The sequence below is a fragment of the Trachinotus anak genome, unplaced genomic scaffold (assembly GCF_046630095.1).
Source record: "Trachinotus anak isolate AG129_WGS33_773 ecotype Australia unplaced genomic scaffold, CSIRO_AGI_Tana_v1 ptg000012l, whole genome shotgun sequence".
Taxonomy (NCBI): domain Eukaryota; kingdom Metazoa; phylum Chordata; class Actinopteri; order Carangiformes; family Carangidae; genus Trachinotus; species Trachinotus anak.
Window position 1 is genome coordinate 18,440,715 of NW_027273863.1, and position 25,517 is coordinate 18,466,231.

Below are 25,517 nucleotides of genomic sequence, written 5' to 3' on the forward strand. Positions count from 1 at the left end.
TGTTACAACTACTGACTACTATAAACAGTCGCAGGAGAAGAGGGATTGGTTTTGTCTTTTTTCGTCTTATTTGTGTATTTATTGCCTATTCGGTCAAAGTGTGTGACGGGGTGTTTTCTGTGAATGAGCCTGAGCCGAGGGTCTGTTAGGATTTAGCTGAATATTCATTCTTCTGTGAGTAAATGGCTTTAAACAACGACTACAATACTGTAGGGCTTGTAGGCTCTCTTTGATGCAGTCTGTGCTGTGGAAAGGTGTTAGCCATTAAAAGTTAAGTGAAGATGCTTTTAAAAAAAAATAATGTCATCAATATTTTTTTTAATAATAATAATAATAATAATTAATCAGTTGAATCAATCAAAAGGGCCTTATACAGAAATAAATTTGACCACCCTTTGTCTTTAAAACAGGACCTTCTTGTAGCTGAAGACAGTTCTTTATGACTGATTGTATTTTTGGCGTTGCTGTCATGCTGAAAAATACAGGGTTGTGTGAAAGACAGATGAAAATGCAAGTATCTAATGTGCATACAACTTTTTCACAGTGCTTAAAAGTGCACAAAGTATGATACATTGATGCATTTGATGTGAAAATAACCCTCTGTGAATGTTTTTGGTCTAACCTTGGATAACCTGTATCAAAGTATTGTTTTGCAATGCTGTATTGTCCATAATTTTAGTATGGTGAGAAGTAACATTAGACATACGTTGAATTTTGGCATTGAAGAAACACTCACTGTTTCTGCTCACAGTGAATCCACTGATACATTTCCACATCAATTTCATCAGTTATCGTTAGAGAAAGAGTTCTGCTGCCTGGTTGAGAGCACCTGAACAAGCAGTGAATGAATTGGTACCTAATTGTTTGGTTCCTGTTTGCTTACATGCTGTTTGTGAAGTGTTTTGCTAGATATTCATTGATTTGTCCGTCCAGTGTGTATGAATGAAAATTAACACTAAAGTAGAGACAAATGGTCGGATTGTCACAGTGGCTTTTAAGTCTCCTTTCCCTCAACTGGTATCACAATGAGGGGCAAATTGTTTTTATAGACTGATCTGATCTAATCACGTAAAAGTGGTACTTTCAGAGCAGTTTATTAAAATTGATTTTATTTTTTTTATATACATTGGAGATGAAGATTAACATATTACATTTATTGCAGTGATCTTAGAAGGAGGTAGCACACACTTTATGTGTGCATGTTAAACCTTTTGCAGCTGCAGCCTTTATGTTAATCTGATGGAATTCAATTCAGACTTTTGCCTTATTGAAAATGATACAGAAATGTTACTCTGCTGTGAAAAAAACATTTATAATTGAATGTTGCATTTGTTCATTTTATGTTATGTTTCTGAATCAATATCTGAATGATGAATAATACAAAATGATCACTGCAAATGTCAGTGTTAAGAGATGAAAACTGATGTGTTGGACTGTTGCTGCTGTATAGTATCTCTGCAGCCGATTTCAGGTGGTTTAGCAATTAGTATTCAGCTAAATTTAACTTGCAAACTTCCAGCAATAAGGATATAAGGAGAAGTCTGATAAGGAAGGTGCGAATAGAAACATTTAATTATTTATTTTTCAGCAAAGCTAATCACTTCAGTAAACCAATAAACCCACTACGCTTTGGTTTATAATATAAATATCCATTAGTACCATTGTTTTAATTCCCATTAGCAAGACAAACCATATCTTAGGAGTCACTAGAATTTCTAGACAGATAAAATGTCATTTACAAAACTTTAAAGGATGATGAAATGATGGTGACGGTAACATACTGCATTTCATAGTTTTTTCTGTTGTAAAAGTCATAATATGGTTCAGTGAGAACACAATGTCAATTTTCACTTTTACACAGTGAGCAATCTGGGAATTGCAAGCATACACATTTCTAGCAGGCAGTATACCTTAAAAATACTTTCATTGTACATTCATATCAGTAAATTCTCAGTTGTCATAAAATATACAATTAAACATAAAGTCAAGTGATCACAAATAGAGATTTGTATGTCATGTCAGAAAATGTGTTCATTAGAGCGTTGTGTTCATTAAGGCCAGTCATTGCCAACTGCATAGAAATTTATCTCATTTCGAAACCGACAACAAGTTATTGGTTTTCTGATTGTGAATACTTGTAACACTATGCCGGTGTTTACATTACAACATTACGACAGGCTCAGGGTTCTCTTCTTCTGCATTGGCTACCAGTTTATTGGCATCCACCAGATCAGACGGGAACCGCTCATTGCTGGAGACGGGTGGGTTTTCAGAGTTGGTTAACAACTGGTGGCCAGACCTCTTGAAGACGAAGATGATGAATATCCCTATGGCAATCGCAGTAATGACCAACACGACTGGCAAAATGATGTGGCCATGGGTTTGAAGATCCACCGTTGGACTGACTGTACAGATTCAACACATCGATTATGTTCAACCAAAAGAAGTAAACTATTATTATGAGTCAAATAAGAATGATGAAGAGATGGAACTTACCTGTTGTTGGTGGGGGGTCTCGTAATACTAGAAAGAAGACGAACATGATAAAATAAACTTTAAGAACTAAAGGTGCTTTTCTTTATCATTTCATATCTGTTTCAGAATATATATTTTTTTATTAATTTGTTACTTCCAGCACAGTTATTGTAAAAACATTACTTTAATTCAAACTTAATAAGTCCTAATAAGTGTGATGGTCTCACCTTTAGCTATTTTGCAAATATATCCTCTGTTCGGCCACCTTCTGCTTGATGTCCATTTCCCGTCTGATGTTTCGATTGTTCCATACTCGCCGGCACTAGGTTGATTTACATCCCAGTTACTGTAGTCAATGACTGTATTATCTAACCACTTCCATACGCCTGTTGACACAGAAAATTTTGTATTTATTTTTCTTTGTACAGTTTGTTTTGTTCCAAATGAAGCATTTCTTTAGTTTGATAGTCAATACTTTTTCTAAATGTGCTTTTATAATCTATAATGTAAAATCTAATACATTGTTTCTACCTTTCACAGTAAAAATGCATAAAAAATGACTAATTGAAACAATAGTTCTGAAAAATTGGCATTTTATAGAATATAACCAGAGCTACATTAATTGGTCACTGAAAACACAACATTGACATAAAGTTGTTTTGGGCAAACAGACATCCATGGTACAACATTTGTGTTTGTTGATAGGGACTGGCTGATTATCAGCCTGGCTGATTATCAAATGCAATATAAAGCATTTTTCTGACTATCGACGCTGGACATTTACCTGAGCTGTTCTCATTATAAACATACAATTGACACAATGTGCCACCACATTTTCAAAACGTTTATTTTGCCACATTGCAAAAGTTGCCGAATCATTAATTATCCTAATAATAATAATAATAATAATAATAATAAACTAATTTAAAAAAAAAACAATCATAATCCTTTAGGTAATCCGGCCAAGTGGTTAATTTGATTTTCTGTGCAACACAAGCTGCAATAACAAAGGTAAACACATAGTTTTCTACAACACATCATGTCAGCTGTCTGGCATATAATTGGTTAATTCTGACATCTCTGACAAAGCTACATCACAGCATTTTTAAGTGATGTATAGTGGATATCATTAAGATTTTAAGAGATGCTGGTATAGATCCAGTACTTTACTGGTACTCTTAGCGTTCGGTATTTTAACTGGACTCTTGTTGGTACTTTATTAAGAGAAAAATTTAACAAATTAAGAACAGAATGAACATAGCTTTATTTCCTCCCATGTACTCAAACACCCCTCTTCCCCCACCCCTCCATCACAGATGAGTAATTAACCTACAGTAATTTTGTGACCTCTTTGTTTCAGAGCTTAAGTTTTACAAAGATGACTTTCTTTATGTACAACAAAGTGTAGCTTGATGTTTCTCAACTGAGAATGTGACTGTACCGCTGTGAGTTTTGTATAAGCCGATCCAGAAAGAGGGTTCGCTGTCTTGATATTTATTCACATTGTTTTGAATAAATTGTTGCTCAGAGGGGTCTTCGATGCTGGCAAGAGTTGCACCTTCACAAACAAACAAAAAAACAAACAAAAAAAACAGTGGGTCCGTTGTTAAACACAGCTGAGTGATTAAGAATGCGTATTAGACCAGCCATAGAAAATCCTTACCATGTCTCTCACAGGTGGCTGATGCATCTGGCCACTCAGTGCTTGCTGTGAGAAAGAGGTAACAGTGACCCTTAAATGGTATCCAAGTGGACCTGTGGCGTCCATATCTGGTTATTTCTGGGTCCTCAGGGCACAATCCTGGGAAATCACTTGACTCTGTAGGTGGCACATCTGTGAATGATGATGATAATAATGACACTGAGTTAGTCTAATTATAGTACATGCGTTCAAGTCTAATGCACTGAAGTAAGCACCTATTTGACTGTATTGCAAAGAAGGAAAACTATGTCACATCTAAAACAAAACACAATGACAACCCACAATAAATGGATTTTATGTAATTAATTGTATTAGTATTGAAACAATGTTCCAGATGTTAAAATTGACATAAGCCCCACCTGTAGACTTCATACAAAGACTGTTCATGTTCTTATTGCAGTCTGCAGTCTTCCAGTTTCCATCCACATCCACATACACACAATGTCGGTCCATGCTCGGTTCCCTACTACCCCAATTGGATAAGGTCATATGCCAGCCATCAACATATGTGAAATATCCACTAGTCTGGAAAGCAAAGATTGATCAGCCTGCATTCAGCATCATTAATTCAAATAGATTATTTTTTCAAGGAAATATGTAATTTTTTGGAACTCAATTTTAAAATTCAATTACTCCTTTTCCTAAAATTAGATGGCCTTAAATTCTGTTAAAGTCTGTGAAATGTTTTCTTCTGTTTAATTGTTGATCTAAATGATCGATATATGTAAGCATACTAATATTGCTACATTAGGATTTTATGCTACATGTCATAGACAATAGCATAGAAAATGTTCAGAAACAATTGAGCAACTACAGAATACAAATTTTAAAGTGCAAATCACCATTCCAAAACAAGTCACTGGTGCCAGTTATCAGCATTTTTTGGGCTGTTTTTATGACTTTATTTGATTGGGAAAGTGGAGAGAGACAAGAAATGCAGGAGAGAGAGAGAGTGGAAGAGAGACATGCAGTATAGGGGTCCTGCTGGTCGGGTGTTGACCTGGGGATCTGCTGCTCAGGGCTCATTATGCTTACATGGTGCCTGTCCTAACCACTCAGCCATTGGGATGCTCCAGTTATCAGAATTTTTACTTTGACATTCACGGTAATCAGGAAATGACACGTTTCAAGCAGAGCCTGTTTTAGATGCTATGTGCACTGTACCTTCTGTTTCTTCAGTCCAATCCACAGAGAAGAGTTCAGATTCAAAGCCATCAATTCAGCATAGATCTCTGACCACTCATTTCGCAGGCTGGCCAGGTTAGCATCATCACTTCGACAGTGTTTCTGGGCTGTTTCCCAGTTCATTGGTTGAATAACTACCTTGACAGAGTCATTAAATAATTTGACATATTCCATAGTAGCTGTTGGTTCAGGGGAGTCCGGGAGAGATGGATCTGTTTAGGGTGAGAAGATAGACAAATGTAGTTTTTTTTCTCTTAATCTTGCTTAATGGATGCATTTAAGGAAATAAAGAATATCTGGTGAAAGTTAACATTTGAACTAGAGCTGCAACAACTAGTAAATTGATCAATCAACAGAAAATTAATCAGCAGCTCTTTTGAGAAATAATTTGAGATTTTTTTTATCAAGTTATAGCTCGTGATATTAAACTGAGCATCTTTGAAAACAATTTCTCACTATTTTATGGCATTTGGTAATCAAAATAATTAATTGAATAATAGAATAAGTAATTAGCTGGTGACAAGTGCCTCGTGTGCAACTAATACCACTAGACAATACTGTGCAAGTTTTTGTCTATTAAAATTACTCTAGGCCACAGGAAATGCATTTAAGAGGAAGGGCAGAGGACAGGCTCACCAAGATTTTGAAGACAGACATAACCATTGGTGTCATTGCAGGACATTGGTATCCATTTCCCCCTGCCAATACCAGGATCGGTGTTCATTACAGCACACTCCTTCCGCTGAGGAAGAATAGTGAGGTAAAGAGAAAACTATTGTAAGAATTGGATTAATCTTGGAGCAGTCATAATAATATGTTCTGATGATAGATGCAATTATGCAGAAGGATCTCTTGAACTGTATTGCTCTTATGCCTGTGTGTTAATGGGATTCATTTTTAAACATGATTAACGCTTGTGACTTTTGAACCTCGGGCCACTCCGTAGCTCGGGAAATCAGGAAGCAATGCACCGAGGTCGATGCCGTCATGAGCAGTAATGGATAAAAAAGATATTTTGAATGGCAAGTTCAGCTTCAAAGTCTTGCCAGATGGCTCTCTTGACAGGACAAAAGTAATTTGTATTTATTGTTGTGGTGAATTTACGTACCACCGGAGTACGTCTAGCCTCAAATACCACCTGTTGGCCAATGACACAGCAGATGCAGAGAGCCCGGCGCCCCCTCCTCGCATGAAGCAAACCATATTTATTTCAGCATCTTGTTTTACAATGCAGTTTGCACATGTTAGTTACTTGAACTGAGAGTATTTCTCATTGTAGCAATAAACATGATTTTTTTTTTGCATAAAGCAAGCATTTGTCTATTCTCATGTTGAAAAGAGTATTACAATTTGAAAAAAATCAGTTTAAGGTACATTTAGAACGGATTAAAAATATGCGAATAATCATGATGAACTATGATCACTCATACGATTAAATATTTTAATCGATTGACAGCCCTTAAAAAAAAATATATATATATATATTAGGGCTGTCAAAGTTTTGACGTGCGAATAACTGCCGCACATTCTGTGATTATGACCTTTGGCCCACTCCCATAGTTTGGTAAATTGGGAAGTGACGCAGCAGTAACGTTGTGGATGGCGAGCAGAAACAAACCTTCTTGAGCAGAAATGGATAAAGAAAAGGGTCTTTTGAATAGCCAATTCAACCTCAAAGGCTGCATGCAGTACCCTTGAGATTATTCTGGAGAATATTCTTGACAGTATTTGTCAGTGTTTTGGATTGTTGCAATAATAATAAACATACATTTGCGTAAAGCAAGCATATTTGTCCACTACCATGTTGATAAGAATATAAAAACTTGAAAAATATCCCGTTAAGGTACATTTAGAACAGATAAAAAAAAAGTGTGATTAATTTGCGATTAATTGCGAGTTAACTATGGACAGTCATGCGATTAATCGCGATTAAAAATTTTAATCGACTGACAGCCCTAGTTAAATAATAAAAAAACATGATCAGTTGTTAACCAAGACATCAGTTATCTTTGAAGAGGAGGCTAATGTTAATGTATGATTATACAAATCACCATCCACTGACAATGAGTTTTCCATGTTTACTTGAACTAACCTAGTGAGACAGCAGGGTACCCGATCATTTTTATGAAGTGCACTTGACCCCTGAAGGGTTTTCTTAAAATTCTTGATTTATTTTAGTTTTTTTTTTTTTAGACAATATTATATAAATATCTTCATGATGACCAAGAACCCTTAACAAAGTTAATAAAAAATAATGAACAAATGAACAAAAGGGAATGGACATATTAAAAGGAGTACTAATATAGTATGATACTGTATTTCTGCTCATTTTAGTCACAGTGTCACTTCCACAGTTTATTGAATTTCATTTTAACAAATGTTACGTTAAAAGCACATTCTGTAATGGTGGTGCCTCTACAATGTAAACCCAATATTTCTCAGTTGTTTCTGTTTTAAGTTGACAGTTATTCTTCAAGTACAGTAAAATTTAAATTTGTTACCTTAAAATGATGCTCTCTTACTCTCACAGAACGGCGGCTCTGTAGCAGTCAAGAAACGAGTCATGTTTTCAAAAAAACAAACAAAACACACAACTTTTTGCACTTCTAAAGAAAGTTGTATTGACATAGCAAAACCTTTTTAGTATTGCAGCACATAACTTGTATACAAATACAAAAATCACATTGTCCACTTACTTCAGTCCCCCAGTTGTTGTATCGCATTGGTCGGCCGTCTGTCCAGTAAAACCGAATGCCATGTTGATTATGCAAACCAATCCACAGGTCTGTAGTAGGTGCTTTGGCCAGTTCAGCTGACAGAAACACTGAAAATGTAACATAAATGTAACAACAGACATTCTCAATTTGTATTTTGAGCATATACCAAGACTATTAAATGAAGAGGCAGTGTGGTTTGTCTTTCTCACCAGGTCCATTTATGAAGGTGCATAACATATTGTAAATGTACAGTTAATGGTTAGCTGGATGTTACCTGTAGTCCTCACTTTAATTCACTATAACTCACTTTCATACCAAACAAAAGTTTCCACTGCTCATTTGGCTAAGAAACTCTGCAACATGGGTTTTGCTCACTCTTTCATTATGAAAAGTGTGCGCTGTTAATTCCATTCTATTATGAAGATGCTTTTGGTTGGTAAGCTATGAATGCACAAAGGTCTATGACTAAAAAGTTTTAAAATCTATGATATATATAAATGTTATACTTGTTGACACACATTTTAGGTAAATGACAATATTGAGGAAACCAGCAAAAATTCTTAGTTAAAACAACAACTTCAAATTTGTACAACCTTTCAATAATGAGGACCATTGTTTCTGGGTGACAGAAATATATAGTTTTATGAAATATACAAATTTCTCTGGTTTATAGAAATGGTAGTTTGCAGAAAAAATCATAAAACAAACCTTGATCATATCTGGAGAGAATTGAGGCTAGATTTCCTCCCATTGTTCTGCATTTTGTCCTTGCTGCTTCCCATGTCTCCCTCTGGCTATTAATGATGTTGTAGCACTAGGGGTGAAAAATCAACAGCTGTGTGTGATATTTCAAATAAGCAGTAATTTATTTTTGAATTCATGATCAGATCAATATTAAAAAGGCAGCATTGTCAGATTGAAGGCCCATTTCATTACAGGTACTGAAAATTGAATTAGATGCAATATCAGTGTATTTGAATTATATAACTATAACTTAGACTATAACTATAGTGTAAGAAGACCATAAAAGTGAACTCTGACCTTTGAGTTGAATTTTTTCCAGTTTTGTGGACAGCCACCTCTTTGCGGAACTGTTGGTACTACAGTGGCATTGGCAGGTGGTGTACCACTGCGTTTACAAATTAAATAGTGCTGAAACCCACAATTATAAACGTGCCAGAACCCTGTGAGCCAGAATATGAAATTAATTTCAGCGAAAACAATATGCATTTTTGCTAGAGTTGTTCCAATTCCCATACTAGTCATGGAAATGACTCCAATACTGTCTTAAATATGGGATCAGGTATTGGCAAGTATGTGAGTCCATGAACCATTGATACCTGGTAATTTGCAATTGGTGACATTTACATTATGTACTGGAAATCAGTTCCTCTCCACTGTTCTAAAACTTTAATTTGCACAGGAAGTTGCACTGTGCAGCCACCAACAACAACTGTTTGAGAGCAGCAAGGTGTAATGTCAGCCATGAGCAAAATATCAGCAATTTGGCAATACTTTACCCTGAAATGTGCCACTAGCAAACACACAGGCTATGTGTACAGTATGCAGGGGTGTAATTTCGAGGGGGGACACTAGCGTTCCGAATTTCAACACCATAGACACATCACCAATGCTAAGAGAATGAAACAGGAAGAACTGCAGCAGCAAACGCTGGAAACCACATTTCAAACCGCGGGATAAATTCGACAAATACACTAACCTACTATAAATTTTATTTAGTTGCACTACTATTACACTATTACTGTACATTTAAAAATTTAAATGTCTTGCTGGAGTTTTGACTTTTTTGGACCTTTTCTTTTCTCAGTGCACCTTGGAAGTAGGTGAAGTTGTGCCAATTATCATATTTTTTTTGTGACTGACAGTGAGATTAGATTAGAAAAAGGTTAAAAGATTCTTTGCTATTCATGTTTCTGTTCATGTTATACAAAGGGTTTAACCAGAAAGACAATAGCAATCACATTAAATTGTCGGTAGTATACAGCTGTTAATTATTATGATTAATTTTTTATCACTATCAGATAATGCTATCAGATAGGTACTCTGTATCGGCCGATATACAAGTTCAGGTATTGGAATTGGTATTGGGGAGGAAAAAATGGCATAGGAACATCTCTAATTTTTCCATCTAATCTCAGATTAACTCTTTGTCATATTTATCATATGAAAGTATGCCAGTGAAGATTGATCAGTTTTAAGTTACTCACCGGAAGAGTGAGTCATGATAGCACAATTCTCATCATAGTTCAGGAATTTAGGTTGATTTTCATCCCACCTTTGAAACACCACTGGAGAACCATCCATCCACCTTTTTGGAAGAAAATCAGTTGAAATATTAGAACACATTAATTGCACACTTATATTTGCATCTTGTTTTTTAATGTTAAACATAGTCGCACTGCAAAGTAGTTTGACAAATTGAGTGAAATTTTGTTGAAAAATTCAAAGATGCACTAAACAATATATTATTAAAAATTATCTAAAAATGTTGTTAGTAATGGCAAACCCATAGAGCTGCTACCAAACCTGTCACAACCAATAGTAAACACATGTCTAAAGTTAAAGTTGTATGAAGACTTAACCCTCATGCAGCTCCTTGACCTCCTTCTTGTAACCTCTAAACCTTAAAACATTAACAGGATTAGGGTCAGTGGGATTCTTCAACATATTTACTGCTAATGATACAATCAATGTCAAAGGAGAAACCCATAAGTGAATCAGAGGTCAACTAATAAGTTCCACATTTCAGTATTAACAATGATAATAATGATAATGAAACCAATATTTGGTCTTCTATCTGATCTACCATGTGAACAAGAAATCACGTAATATCTCAGTCAATCTTTAATCAACATAACATGACATAATGACATGTTCCCATGGCAACTCTAGGTTATGGGGCTGCTGGCCCCCACATTGCTGTTTACAGGTATATTGATAATACAGTGTTTGGGTATGACACACAAATGACTTTGGGATGAAAAGACAAGGAGAAATTGTGGCCTAATTTCTATGCATCTGGTGATACAGAAACCTAAATTTACAATATTTACGATAGGCATGAAAATCTGACCTTCTGCTTCAGCACCACTATTATCAGGGCAATCTAGTTTCAAGTCTTCCTCAATACAACATTATGTTCATTTTTTAAAATGTGGTCCAATTTAGAGGCAAATAGATGACAAACCAGGGTCTGCATTAGAGGGTGGGAACTGTGTGAATGATGGACTGTACCTCATACTGTGACCTGCCTGAAAATTGGGATAGATTACAGTGCTATGCATTGGAACTTTGACATGTAATTGTGTTTTCAGTACATGAAAGTTAGTGGTAACATTGTGTTCGCCTAAAACTACCTTGTTCAGTGTTTGGTTGTACTAACAGACACTCTGAGGAGTCAGCTGCTCAATTTTCCAGTGAGTACATTTTGTTTTAAGCCTGTTTTTAGCAAGCTAAAATTACCATTCCTGATAATAATCATGGTTAAGGTGAATTAAAAGTGCACCTTGCTAACCAAGCTAGCTAGCAAGTGCTAGCTTTAGCTGATAATTTAGCATTTGCTTTGCAAACAGTTCCTGGCCCTGCTAGGCTGGTAACCCGTGTTAAGTTTTAGCATTCAGTCAAAGCTCAATAAAAAGGTAAATCTAACCAAAGTTGATCTAATAATGTTTTTTGTTCTGCCATGCCTAGTTAGTTACTTACTACCTACTTACCTACTTACTTAGTTAAAACTTAGTCCCCGGTTGTCAGGTCAGGCACACTCCCTCACTCCTCCCCAGCTCCCCCCTTATCCAAATATGCTTTCTTCTGGTTTCAATAAACCAAGATTGTGATGGCTAAATTGCAAACTCAAGGCTTCAAAACGGCAGTTCACAAACCAGTGGTTGCCACTTAAGCAAAGCACATCATAAATAATCAGCAGTATTTCACATAATTTTCATACATTGAATTGTTTTATATTTTGTTCATTACTAAATTCATACTCACGTGACTGATCCATCAAGATCTACATTCAGGCCTATCCAGAAAGATCCATAACGTTTGGATATCTACACACACACAGATAGAGGTTTATTGTAAAACCAGCAGTACTTAAGTATTTAAGTATGGTCTGCACTTAAATCCCATGGGTAATGTGGTATAAATGACATGCTTACCTGTTTCCATAAAAAGACACTTTCAGCTTCACTGTTGATAGTCACCAAGTCACCATGGCTCTGTTGGCAGAAGCGACGAGCATCTTCCATGGCCATCGACATTCTGTTTATAAAATACTGATCTCCATTCCATATTAGCCACCCATCTGATGTCTTATTGTAGTCTGAAAACATGTTAGAAATATACCTCAAATTTATATGTAGGTTCAGGTTTCCTGATGCTTAGTCTTGCAAGCAGCATGATTCTTTAGGTAGGAATATTGGTCGGTCACTCAGTTAGTTGTTCCACCACATTGGTCTAGACAGAAATATCTCATCAACTATTGCATGAGTTTCCACTAATTTTACAGACATTTATGGTCCAGAGAGGTTGAATTCTAATATTGAATTCTAATGACTTCTTTATCAAATGTGCTACAGATGGTACAGACCTTCATGTCACCATCAGGAAATGATAATGAGTTTGGTGATACCATAGCTTTTCACCGAGCGCCATCAAGCAAAGATAGATCATGGTAAAAAATTATTATACCTGCTTAACTTAGCATGTTAGCAGTGTTTTGAGGAGCATGTTAGCATACTAAAATTAGGGGTCCAAGGAGAGAAAGCTGCTGGATTTGTTATATTTCTTATTTTGCTCCTCTAAAAGTGTCTGTGCAGCAAAAACTGTAGTAGAAACACCATAATTGGCAGATTGGTTGCGAATTATATCCACTGCTCAGGCTAAAAAAAATGACACTAATTGTCTATTAGCTGGTGCTATAATAATTAGATTTACATTGCAAACAGCTTGGGTTACAGTGAAAATTTGTTTGCCATTTTGATCTCTGTAATCATCAGGAATTCAGGAAGGAATTCAAGAATTTCAGTCCGTTTTGAAATTATACAATTTTCAACCTGTGAAATTAAGATCAATTTTACACAAAAGCTCATAAATCAAAATTGGTCAGTGCTATTGTAAATCAAACTCGGTGCACATCTGCAGAACCTTAGCTCCTAGAAATATTATCTTGAATATATATATGGAATATACCTTGGAATATTCTGCCTCTAGTGGGTGCTGCAAATGTGAAAAGGTTGAATTGGCTGCATGAATTTATTTGAAATTCTGCACAATATGATCTAGTGATGATCTAGGGCCATTACTCAATTCATGCATAAATTTAGTAATTGGTTAAGAAGGGTGTGACTTATTAGAAAAATAAATACATTTCTAATAATTTCACCTTCTAATCATTCCACCTTTCAAATCACAATAAATCACCTATACGTCCTACAGAGCTGAAATCTTTTCAGCACATCCACTGAATGGTGACAAAAGTTTTCCTTGCTGTAACTTATGGTCAGTTCAGAAGTCCATCACTGTATTTTTCAAAATATGCAAAAATCAATTATCATATATCTCCTCGAGTCTTCATTCAAATGCTACCAAAATTGACAGACATTCTATAGATGGGAGATTTTAAGTGTTTCTAATGGTATTTGGATCGGACAAACTGTGAGTCCTCATATCATAATCTTTTTTGCTCAGTGTTAGATTCAAAGTCACTAAAATATTTGATGATACTTTCAAGACTAGGAGAATGATGTTTTTTTTCCAAGGCTTTCACTCCACCTTTTTTCTGTTTTAAGGGTTTTAAGATGTTTTGCACATGTTACGTCATTGCCTCTACTTATGTGAAGGTGTCTGCAGCACATGGTTCCCCAGTGGCACAGTCTGTAAGTCACCTCTGAACCATGGTCAGGGGGTTTATGTATTATTATTTATTAAAATTAATATTCAATCAGAACAGAAAATGTCAGCAGAAAATCATGCATTAGAAAACAAGTTTGGATTAAATATGTGTTTCCAATTTATTCTTTGTGGTTGTGCAGAGAAATGGCCACTTACCAGGAGTGACAGGGTCTGGAGGTGGATTTGGAGTCACTCCTGTAAGGACAGAAGAATTACACTCAGAACACTGAGTAGAGCAGTGGAGTGGTACAGTAGTAGTCAGCTTTGAGCTGAGACTGTGTACACCTTAATAAATGTGAGGACTGACATTAAAGTCAGGCTCGATCATCTAGGCTTCAGCAAATACTACAAAAAAATTCATGCTTTCAAAACCTTATCACAAACAAGGGAGAAAGAAATGGATTCAGCTGCCCAGTTATGTTACCTGCACGGATCTGGCACAGCCATCCATGGTATGTGTCACAGTGCACATCATTCCAAGACTCACCAATCCTCCGCCAATACATTTTAAGTTCAACACAAGATTCCACATTATTTTTGTTATTTGGCTCGTTGATCTCCCAGTGTTGGAACTGCAGCTGCAACAAAAACAAACAATGAAAGAAACGGCAATTTAGAATTTCATAATCAATTTATTTGAGTCTCCTGGATTATAAACTAAATGACTATTGAAGTAGAAAACTATTTACTCACTGGGGATCCATCGCTCCATACATAACCAGTGACTGGGTCAGGGGCACTAAGACCAATCCAGACTTCTATATCACTATGAATGACAACCTTATATTAATGATTTAATCATACAACCTGTTGGTCATGATTTTGTTAGAAGAACAAAACTTTGGAACATTACCTCTTCAGGTAACTACAAAGTTAAGCAGTGCTCTGCTAGACACTAACCTTCATCATCTGCTAAAACCAGTTCTATTTTAATTTAGTAATTTGCCAGGTCCTACTCTACCAATCTGGTAGCATTTCGAGCTCAGCATAGCTGTGGATGCTGAGCAGGTCTCCTCCAACGGTCATGCAGTAATCTCTGGCCTCATACCAGGTTCTCTTGTTTGTAGATAGCTCTGGAAATAACTTAACAAAGAGGTTCAACATGTTACTTCACATCAAGCTCTGGTACACTCTTTGTATGTGTACCTTTTGGAGTAGTTTAGTGTTCTGTTTTATAACTAGCAGTACAAGCGTATACACATTTCTATGTTTCTGAACCATGGTGCTTAAAATGTGTAATTTAGATATCATGCTTACACCATAGAGCTCAACTGTAGAATATAGGAACTTTTGGTCATTTGCATACATTTGTGTATGAGTGAGGAACAACTGCCTTAGCTGAAACTGTTATTCCTTAAAGAGTTCATATTAATGGGTTAATGTAAACACGACATATCAAGTATATAAACCATATCCCACATTTCTTTTAGTGTAGCTGCACTATGAAGTTACATAGCTTTACGGAGGAGCAACAACTGCAGCAACCATTAACTCTGTGTGTGTGTGTGTGTGTGTGTGTGTGTGTGTGTGTGTGCGTGTGCGTGTGCGTGTGTGAGAGAGAGTTATTTGAATATCCTTTAAGCTGAGGTGGATTTTTTTCTAGTGGTTGTACCTTGAAGCAGTAGTTTCTTGATCCCACTGGACTCCAACCATCTGCACACTTTGGAGGGTTAATAATGGGTGGGGCAGGGGTTAAAACTGCCCCCTCTGCCAGGTGTTTGCAAATGTACTTCTCCTTATTGGTGCAGGGCAGCACATCCCAGAGGCCAGCAAAAATCCCAGTTTTCATGGCAACACAGCCCTGTCGGTGACCTTGTACAGGGAGAAATCGGGAAATGTCAGTTGTGAAACCACCGTCTGCCACATTTCACTTAAGGAATATATAATTTCTCTATACCTGGCATTTCAGCGTTCCAGTGAGTAAACCTCACTATGTCTGTGTTGGTCCACACAAATTCATTAATGTTTTTCTGGTTTGAGAGCCCTAGCCAGAAGTGCTTCTCTGGTCTCATCCCCACCAAGCTGACTAGGAATGCATTGTCCACCCTGGAAATATTTAGAGGAGATCATAGTCATAAATCAAAGGCGTACATAACATATTTGTTAAAATTCAATTTTTAAATCCCAGTTGTACGCTTGATGCTCAGAGCATTTGAAATGAAAATAAATGTTCTTACCCACTTGAAACATCAGCTAAGTAAGACTCTGAACTCTTGCAGTCATCTTTAGCTTCATCAAAGGTTTTGTACCCCATCCCTATGAAGTAGCAGTATGAGCCATGTTTCCTCCACCCCTGGATTGTTGGGGGGAAAAACATAAAAATGAAATGACCATCAAGTAAATTTTCATACTTTATTATGATATCTAAAAAAAAAAAAATAGAAAAAACCTAGAATGTTTTCCACAGTACAGTTACTTCTCAAACCTATTCTACATCAGTAAAAATGTAAGATTACAGACAGAAACAATGACAGAAATATTCTATAGGTTTAAACTATAGTTTTAAACTTAAAGGTTCTGTAAACAAGATTTTAAACAATAATGTAGCAGTAAACGACTATTTCCTATGTAAAGATATAGTGGAGTAATGATGCCATGAGGATAGATCGAAGTCACACTCCCACTGTGAGTGTTGCAATCTGAGTGTTTGTTTTTGGTTTTGAAGGCCAAGAATGTGTTCAACCGTTGGCCTTCCCCATGTTTAAATACACTGGCACTGCCCATCTAAAAAGGCCTCCAACAAAGAGAGTGTCGATTGCTTATGGAATCTTTAAAACCTAAATGCAGTGTTTGCAACAGTATGTTCTGGTCTCGCTAAGAAAAATGTCAGACTCCTTAAGGCATACCGTATTTTCCGGACTATAAGGCGCACTTAAAAGCCTTTAATTTTCTCAAAAAACCACAGTGCGCCTTATAATCCGGAGCGCCTTATATATGGATTAATTCTGGTTGTGCTTACTGACCTCGAAGTGATTTTGTGTGGTACACGGCGCTCACGGCGCTCTGTCAAAATGTTTTAGTACGACTTTGGTAAACTACAAAGCCGCACCGCTTGCAGCATTACGGCTATCGTGTTATGGCTATGTGGACGAGGAATGAGCTGAAAAAGTGAGTGTATTGTGTTGCATTTTACGTGTTATAACTGAACAATTTTGAGAGTTATTGTGAATACGCTAACATTTGATTTAACGGTATCAGACTGTGTTTTTTTTACGTGTTACAACTGAACAAGGTTGGGAGTTATTGTGAATACGCTCATTAACGTTTGAACAATGTTGAGAGTTATTGTGAACGTGTTTAATAAAGTTTGACTGACTTATCTGACTGTTTTGTGTCGCTTAATGCGCCTTATAGTCCGGTGCGCTTTATATAAGAAAAAAGTTCGAAAATAGACCATTCATTGACAGTGCGCCTTATAATCCAGTGCGCCCTATAGTGCGGAAAATACGGTAATATGAAGTATTTCCCTGTTAAAAAAAAACAACAAAAAAAACCCTAGTACATCACTTTTGAGCCACTAGAAGTGTGTGGCAGTGTATTTATCAGCAGGCCTGTGCCTTTGTCTTTTTGTTTTTGCTGTTTTTTGGATGCTAGATGTGTTTCCCATCCAGTAACAGTGCACACGGTTACTTTGCTTACAACCAGGTTACATTGCCGTCTCCATCTCGCTTCCCTGCACTCTTTGTCATGGGTGTATAAAGAGCTGCAGTTCTGTGTGTCTTTTTGACTGAGGGCCACGGCTGAGCAGAAAAGGTTGTATGGAAGAGTGAGGATGTTTATTTGTGCTTTAAAATATAACGACTGTGAAGCAATCACAAAGTCCAATCTTTCTATTTATCTATTTTTTTTTTTAATTAACAACAAGATAACTCCACGTACAGTTTTGCACCCTAGGTCCTGCTCCACTTCATCTCCAGTGGGTTTTGAAGCACTCCTCTTCATACAGATGAAACCATGCTTCTCCTCACATACACGGCCAGCCCAGTTCCCATTCTGCAACAAAGTACCATAAATTACTGATTTATGTGGAGAGTGGATATATTGGAAGGTATACTGTAGGGTTGTCACAATACCAGAATTTCAGTAGTCGATACCAATACCTGTGATTTTCCACGATTCTCAATACTAATTTGATACCATGATTTAAAAAAAAAAAACAAAAAACAGAACCCATGTACTTTTAAATTCACCAATTTATTGAAAACGGCTTTAAACTGTCATGTATTTAATACCACTATAAAAACAAGCAATACTGTGCTTTATGGTAATAAATAACAACAATATTCAACTATTTACATTCAAAAAAGAACAGCAGTGGCATGGAGCCTTCAAGTATATAAACCAAACAATATCCTTCTTCTTAGGCATAGTATGGTTTCTCTTTGAGATGCTGGGTGATGAGCTCTCCAGTTTCATTGTAGATTCTGGGGATCTCTGTGTACATGAAATAGTTTCTGCTTGGTAACTGATATTTGGGGTTGAGTTGCTCAAGCATTTGGCGAAATCCATATTTTTCTACTGTGTAGATGGGGACTTGATCCATGCACAGAAACTCTGCTACTGCCCTATTCATTTTTTTTTTGCTTCGTTTGAATCTGTGTCATATTTTTTGTTTTGCCAGGTTAGACGTGTTTCCTCCTTTGGTCTGAAAACTTCTGAGGCACTGTTTGCATGTCGGCTTGTTTGTGTCTGCTCTGTGCTGCTGTATGTATACTGCCCCCGTCAGTTCCGACAAGAATCGACACCGCTCGCCGAGGGAAAAGTTGAATATTCGGTTCTGACGGTACCAGAAAAAGCAGGTATCGATGTATTTTTTGCGTGTTGGTATCGAATTGGTACCGGAAGTATCGGTTCTTGTGACAACCCTAGTATACTGTAGTCAATATGATCGACGACGACAATGACAGCAACAACGACAACAACGCGATTTTCATGGTACTCAAAGATGCCATGAGTTTAAAATGATCAAGACAAACGATACAATAAAACATGACACACATTAATCACTAATCACACATTAAAAGCAGTTATTTAAAAAATGCCATACTTGAAACTTAAAATTAATATTATACTGTTGATACAGACATATACAGTACACAATATACTGTATACCTATTGAATGTTACGTATACAATTATGTAAACTGTGATATATAGCTGCACAATTTGCTTTTTGCTGCCTGATGAACCAGACAAATGAAAGAACATTATTTTATGTCACTTTCCCTCTGTGTACGTATGTTGTGTGCATGTACTTAGGGATGATATATGCCCCATACTCACACGATGCTCCTTACCTCTCCTCTGATGAGAACACAGTCCTGTATGTCAGTGGACACAGCAGGTTTCCCAAACTCCCAGCTGGTGAAGCTGACAGTAGAGTGGTCAATCCAGTCAAACAGCCCCTCTGTCTTCCTGTCATTCAGTCCAATCCAAAGCTCATCAGTGGATGCTGCAGACATTATCAAAGGAAAATCCATAAATAACTTCACGTTATTTCTACATTTTTTTGTTTTTGTTTTTATTCATGTGTCAAATTTACTTGTTTCACATTTTCTGCTTTTATTAGATAACAATAATGGAGGGATGACAGGAAATCAGATAGAGGCCAATGCAGCAAAGGTCCCTGACCAGACTTGAACCAGAGACGTTGTGTTTCATGGTCAGCATCTTCACCCAGAGAATCTCTTCCTTTAAGGTAAACAATTATTTTATTGTCTTCACGTACCATATCCAAGTTGAGAGATGACAAAGCTTTGCTCCTCCACATTGTGGATGCTCACCAGGTCCCCTCCATCATTACGGCACTCTGTCTGAGCTTCAGACCATGTTTTCTGATCACGATTAAGGTGGAAGCAGTGACCATTGTAGGGAATCCAAGGGCTTGAACAAAATCCTGTCTGAACGGCTTATCATGAAAAGAACAAAGAAATACACAGACTGAATGACAGATGTGGCTCAGCTTACTGTATTGGGAAAAACATAGGTTTGTTTAGTAGCCACAGTTTGAGTTTTGCTAAGAAATTCTAGATTAGAAAAGAGTATATTTTCCTTACCTTGTGTAGGATTCCCTTCAGTCCCTTTACTATAACAGATGTAGCCCAGTTTCTTGGTGCAAGGTGAACTCTGCCATGAGTACTGTACAACAGGATCAACAATTGCACAGTTGTATCCAGGATCAGGAAGTGGATGTCCTAAAACAATGACATGCTGATTTTACGAGACAGCCTTATATAAGTTATCTGATTTGTCTTTGATTTATAGTCCTACACATAACTACAAAATGTTGTTTTTACACTTCAGTTCTATAGAGTAAACAAACAAGATATAGCATGACAATTTGGGAGGTTGGTCTTTAGATATTGTTACTTTTGTACAGAGCCAAACTAGCCGTTTGCACCCCTTTTACACTTTTTAGTCAAGCTAACACCTGCATGTAATCCAAGGACTTCATTACTTTCTCTTAATTCACTTGGTACCGCTGTAACAAATATACTATATATTTTTTTCTGGTATAGATGGGAGCTTCTGGGAGAAAAAGACTAATTTGTGGTAGCTGAATGCATTGGAAAAAATAGGTTTGTCAGAATATGAACACAAAGTATTGAAGTGCAGGAAAAACCTACCTGAGTCCCATTTCATATAACGGTAAGGCCTCCCACTGGACCATTTCCAACCATGTTCTGGATCCAGGATCAGCCCAGTCCAAAGTTTACTGCCCTCTCTCCCGAGTAGTACTGTTGGGGGAATGGGGAACAAAAATGTCAAAGTAGTCTTTCCCTATGTCATTAGTAGTTGTTGTTGAGTGCATGCAGTGCCTTCTATAATGTATAAAAATTATCCTTTTAATAATGAGTTCTTTTAATAAAAATCCACTTATAGAAAACTAAATTCTACTAAACAAATAGCACCAAATGATTTATGGTATATTCCTCTATTTTGTATTCCCATCCAGTCTAGAGTCATGGTCACCTTACCTGTGACATAAGCCTGCTCGTGAGGATCGGTGATACTAAGCAGGGAGGCGCCCTGCTGTTTGCAGCTGGCCTCAGCCTGGGGCCAAGTTAGAGCTGACTGGGTGTTGAGCTGGTAATGTGCTCCTGTTGTTGGGTGTACATGCCAGTCTGCTACGGCTGTTAAATTAATGTACAAAATATGGATGTTAATATTGTCTACAAAGTTTCTCCCTGTAACCTTAAGTTGTGCAAATTATGATTAATAATTAAAAATAAATACAGCTCCTGAAATCCTCCATCTTTCACCTAAAGTAATTTTTACTGGCAGTAGTTTTTACTGGCAGGACTCACAGTTAGTTGGACAGTAGCCCCAGAGATTATCGGACTCGTAGTTTGTTTCTGTTGCACACCAAGGATGGTCTGAGTCAACTGTAGTGCAGTCTGAGTACCACTGGCCTCCATACATAAAGGGAAACATGCAGAGCTTTCCTGCTGCATTTCCACTGATGGCATAAAGTTCTGAAAGGAAATGAGAAAAGAAAACAACATATGACAAAACACATCAAATCATGATATCTTTTCCACAATTCAAATAAAGATTTATAAAGCAATTATGACCATATGGAATATATTAAGTAAAGATGACTGCATGAGTAGCTATTAACAAGTTTATAAAGCTAATGTATGTAAATATCATCATTTTAGTTTTATTTTCTTGTTTTGTACTTGAAATTCTCTGACTTTGGTTATTATTCTAGTGTGGTGAGTACAAGTCCTTCAAAACTTTTTATGCAGTACTGTACCTCTGTATGTTCTTGTGCAAGCACCACTGGATGTCCCTGAAATTGTGAGGTGGTTATTTGGTCCTATTGTTTTGGAGAGAACTGCCGTATTATCTGCAGTGAGCTCAATGTAAAGCTCTTGGCCTTTGAGGGCGAGCACTGTTTCATTCCTGCATTCCCACTTTTGGAGTTCGCCGTTTTCATCACAGTCGTAGAGGCTTATTTCACTTCCCACACTTTTCCCCTGGACTCCCAGGCACTTTTTCCTCTGCTGAACCAGGAGTCGGTCACCAGTTGTCCAGCGTATGTCATTGCAGTTGTTATTTGTTTTAACCAAACAAAAACCAGTAGCCTTGTTAGTTAGTTGAAATGGTGAATCTGTGCAGAAATAATTGGTATAAACACACATTTGACTGTTTATTACATAAGAATTTAGAAAATCATTCAAGCATCTCTTTGCGCAGTTTGTCCTTGGAGTTGGTTTTGCCGTGTCTAAATTGATTTTGTATTACGTGGAAAATAACATTATTTATAGAATAAACAGAGATGTAATGAGCAAACGGTTCTTGTGATCATCTTTGTCTGCAAAATATAAGTGCACAAAGTAAAATAGCCTTCATCTCAATACTGAACTGCAACAAAGGTGACACAAAATGCATTACACATTGACATATGTTAAAAAACAATCTCACAAACAGAGTGCACATTTGCTCAATCTCACAAAAATCTGAAAATTAAAAGTTGGAATACTTAACCATCTGAAGCCAAACATTGGAGCATTTGGATGAGGAGCACAAAAGCAGTACAAGTTATCCTCATTGTTAGCATTCCTCTGAAATGTCCAACAGCAGAAGACTTTATCCCTGCATTTCTTGCAGAGGATTTAAGAGCTGTGTAAATGGTTTTATTTTAAACCTTTTTACTGAAGATAAACAAGGAGGGGCAAATGTTTTTTTTAATTTTTTTTTTTCCAAGAACCCAAATGCTGGTATTTGCACACTTCTCTGTTTCATTGCGGAACACACTGCAGTCCCAGCTATGTGGATGTGTGCCATTGCACAATAAACAGACTGTGAAAAACAGGAAGCACTATAGTACCATGCTCCAGTAAGTGCCAGTCTACTCCAATACGAAACACATATACCAGAGTGACAGATGTCTTATTTTTGATCCTGGTAGCTTATCCTTCTATTCTTTATTAACACCCAAATTGGTTGCAGTTAGAGTAACCACCAGTTATTCCAGTTATTATCTAGTTTTAAGGAACATCATAGCTGACCATTTGAAATTTTTTTCAACTTCAACCTCAACCTGAAGAAAGTATTGTACAATATTCACAAAAAGGAAGCTCACGTAATGCTGACATGTTTCTGTAAGCGAATTATGGACCTTATTATGGCCGTCAGCCTGGGCAAACAAACTCAGAAGGCTAAGGGTCCTGACACGTTAAGTCAACCCCAAGGAAACTAGCACAGACTAGGAGTGATAGATGCTCATATCATCTCTTACCGTGTAATGTCTCTCCGTATCTCTGTGGGAGTGCTCCAGGTGCTCTGGTTTACTACCACAGTCAAAGACATACAGGGTGGGTTGCATGGCAAGTCTAAAGGTGTCAGAAGTATGATGGCACACAGGTTCACCCTCCCAATTGTCATTTGGAATAAGTGGGTGTATATAGTGGATGGACAGATGGATTATGCAGATAATCACTTGAGACCAACTAAAGCCAATCCTGCTGAACAGACCACAAAAATTGCAGACAGTGGTTGGCCACATATGGCACAGTGGTGCCTAATGGCACCAAGCATTCACATTTTGGACTGGTGTGTCATAGCCCAACACAGTCTCTTGACAGTTAAAATTTTTTTGCTACTAATTTGCAACAGTAAATACTGAGACGGTTCATTACTTGACTTAGTTATAGCAGTATTACAAAAAGAAGAAAAAATACATTTTTAAAACACATTTTATCTACTTGTAACTTTTGACTTCTGCCCTTTTATCGTTTGTATTTTTATATTTTTATCAGATTTTTATATTTATGGTGCTGCGTGTACATTAATATGTTCTAATTTATACCTTGTGTTTATTTTTTGCTGCATTGAATGTCCTGAACTGCCCTGCACTATGACCTCATCAAGGCAAGTTCCTTACATTTACTATAATAGCAAGAGAATTACCGAGACTCAACTAAGCTCAATACCTTGTGCCCATTAGCCAACTGAGTTTGGTCAGTTTTCAAGGAAGCGATTCAGCTGATATCAAATGAACACATCATAAGTGGAGTTTAGGGGTGTCCCCTTCAAGTCGATGCATCACTCAAGAAAGTGAATCCAGTCACTACATTTTTGTTTAGCTGCCACACAGTACACAAAGCAATGCAGGAGCAACTGTGCAGCAGACTGTAAACTTTACAAAGTGAGTCTTGTTTTAAAATGACTGAACCACAAGACTAATTGTGATGGAAGTAGAGACAGGTGGTGGAAAAAAGAGGGCAGCACAAGGCAGGGCAGCATGTCTCATTTTTGTTGGTCACTACACTGTAGTGTATCCCCTGTCTCTGACCAAGATGGTGTCTGGCTCTAGATGTGAATAGCCCCCTTGATCTTTATTCAGCCATATACTCCTGGTGGATCTAACTATAAATGGAGAAATCTCAAACTTGGCAGGTGTATTGCTGAGAACGCATGGAAATGCGTGAGCATTTTTTTATTTTATTATATTTTTTAATCATTTTGTCATTTTGTACAATTTAGAATTTCTTTTGCAGCTAAATTTTACTTGCCAGTGACATGAACTTCCAGCAACTACAACAGTAGATGTAACCACAGCATCACATAAATGTGAAGGATATAAAAGTACATTTCTGCATGAGAAATGGTGGACTGAAAATTTAAATGTAAAGAAAATGTTAATAAAAAAACATTTATTATTTAAGCTAAGCAAGCACCTCAGTAAACCAATAGACCAATATGCTTTGTTTTATTATTTACATCTTTTTAGTACTGTTGTTTCAATTCTCATTGGCAAGACAAACAGTATCTTAAGAGTCGCTGGGATTTCTAGACAGATAAAATGTAATTTACAAAACTTTAAATGATAATGAAATGCAATGATGAAAGCAGTTACATAATGTATTTCATCATTTGTCAGTCTGTTTAAAGACAGAATGTGGTTCAGTAAGAATATGTTACACTATTTGCTTTAAAGTGAGTTAGATTTGTCACTTTCAGTCTTACAGAAGTGGCAACCTGTTAATCTGCCAAGAAGTGCAGTTTTTCAAATGGCAGCTTGAGGCTGGCTCCGAAAGAGAATCAAACCCCATAGACTCCCATGTTGAAATGTCCAATTTTACAGCAGCAATAAATATGTTCACAGCCTGATACAAAAAATGTTTTTGGTCTCTATAGCTAATTTCCTCCTTCATGACAACTTTATGGGGGTGGATTTAACTCACCCGTTTAAATTTTAGTAAGACTTTAAGTTAGGCGGAGCCTAGCACGTGGCAACAGTGGAGCAGCCCACTCTGAGCTTCAAAACTGCTCTTCAGAAACCTATAGGTGACATCATCGAGGCTACGTCCGTCTTTATTTAATGTCTATGGTTTTACACAGTGAGCAATTTGGCTTATGCAAACATCCACAGCACATTCCTAGGTAGTTATGTTCGTTAAAGTAAAATAAGGCATTGATTAAAAGGACACCCTGTAGGCTACATTCAATATCATATCAGTAAATTCGTAGTGGTCATAAAATATACAATTAAACATGTCAACTGATTACAAATAT

The 25,517-nt window shown here is 36.9% G+C and overlaps 2 protein-coding genes across 7 annotated transcripts in view; one reads left to right on the forward strand and one right to left on the reverse strand.

Annotated features, from left to right (window-relative positions):
* The window catches only part of LOC139629902 (MAM and LDL-receptor class A domain-containing protein 1), a 115,584-nt gene that overhangs the window by 847 nt on the left and 89,220 nt on the right, over nt 1-25,517 (forward strand). For 3 of the 5 annotated variants that reach the window (XM_071492866.1, XM_071492865.1, XM_071492869.1), the window contains exon 2: nt 19,561-19,689. The exons of 1 other annotated variant lie outside the window; for it this stretch is intronic. The gene's annotated coding sequence lies outside the window, so the exon portion shown is untranslated. Of the gene's footprint in view, nt 1-6,039; nt 6,123-19,560; nt 19,690-25,517 lie in introns of those variants that run through there. One more of the 5 variants, XM_071492867.1, reaches the window with a different exon arrangement.
* On the reverse strand, nt 1,550-25,146 carry LOC139629907 (macrophage mannose receptor 1-like). Of its 2 annotated transcripts, none has more exons than XM_071492875.1 (31): nt 22,485-25,146; nt 21,751-21,997; nt 21,299-21,466; nt 20,969-21,124; nt 20,618-20,728; nt 20,048-20,185; nt 19,720-19,899; nt 19,289-19,443; nt 17,872-17,985; nt 16,170-16,285; nt 15,890-16,038; nt 15,605-15,804; nt 14,954-15,075; nt 14,686-14,758; nt 14,417-14,570; nt 14,149-14,187; nt 12,258-12,421; nt 12,088-12,149; nt 10,308-10,408; nt 9,121-9,263; nt 8,788-8,893; nt 8,059-8,186; nt 7,864-7,902; nt 5,999-6,104; nt 5,342-5,574; nt 4,537-4,702; nt 4,139-4,309; nt 3,917-4,033; nt 2,703-2,861; nt 2,497-2,523; nt 1,550-2,405 (listed from the first exon to the last, which is right to left on the reverse strand). In XM_071492875.1, the coding sequence occupies exons 1-31, from the start codon at nt 22,485-22,487 to the stop codon at nt 2,161-2,163; spliced, it is 4,092 nt and encodes a 1,363-aa protein (XP_071348976.1). In that variant the 5' UTR covers nt 22,488-25,146; the 3' UTR covers nt 1,550-2,160. The 2 variants fall into 2 exon arrangements, with proteins under 2 accessions (XP_071348976.1, XP_071348975.1); XM_071492874.1 differs by having other exon boundaries at nt 21,751-22,107.

Coding starts and splice junctions, on each gene's coding strand:
- LOC139629907 (XM_071492874.1), bottom strand. CDS start 22,557: ATGCTAACAATGAGGATAACTTGTACTGCTTTTGTGCTCCTCATCCAA. Junction 7,903..8,058: donor ACAACAACTGGGGGACTGAA/GTAAGTGGACAA, acceptor TGACTGCTACAG/AGCCGCCGTTCTGTGAGAGT. Junction 4,310..4,536: donor TCTTTGTATGAAGTCTACAG/GTGGGGCTTATG, acceptor CATCATTCACAG/ATGTGCCACCTACAGAGTCA.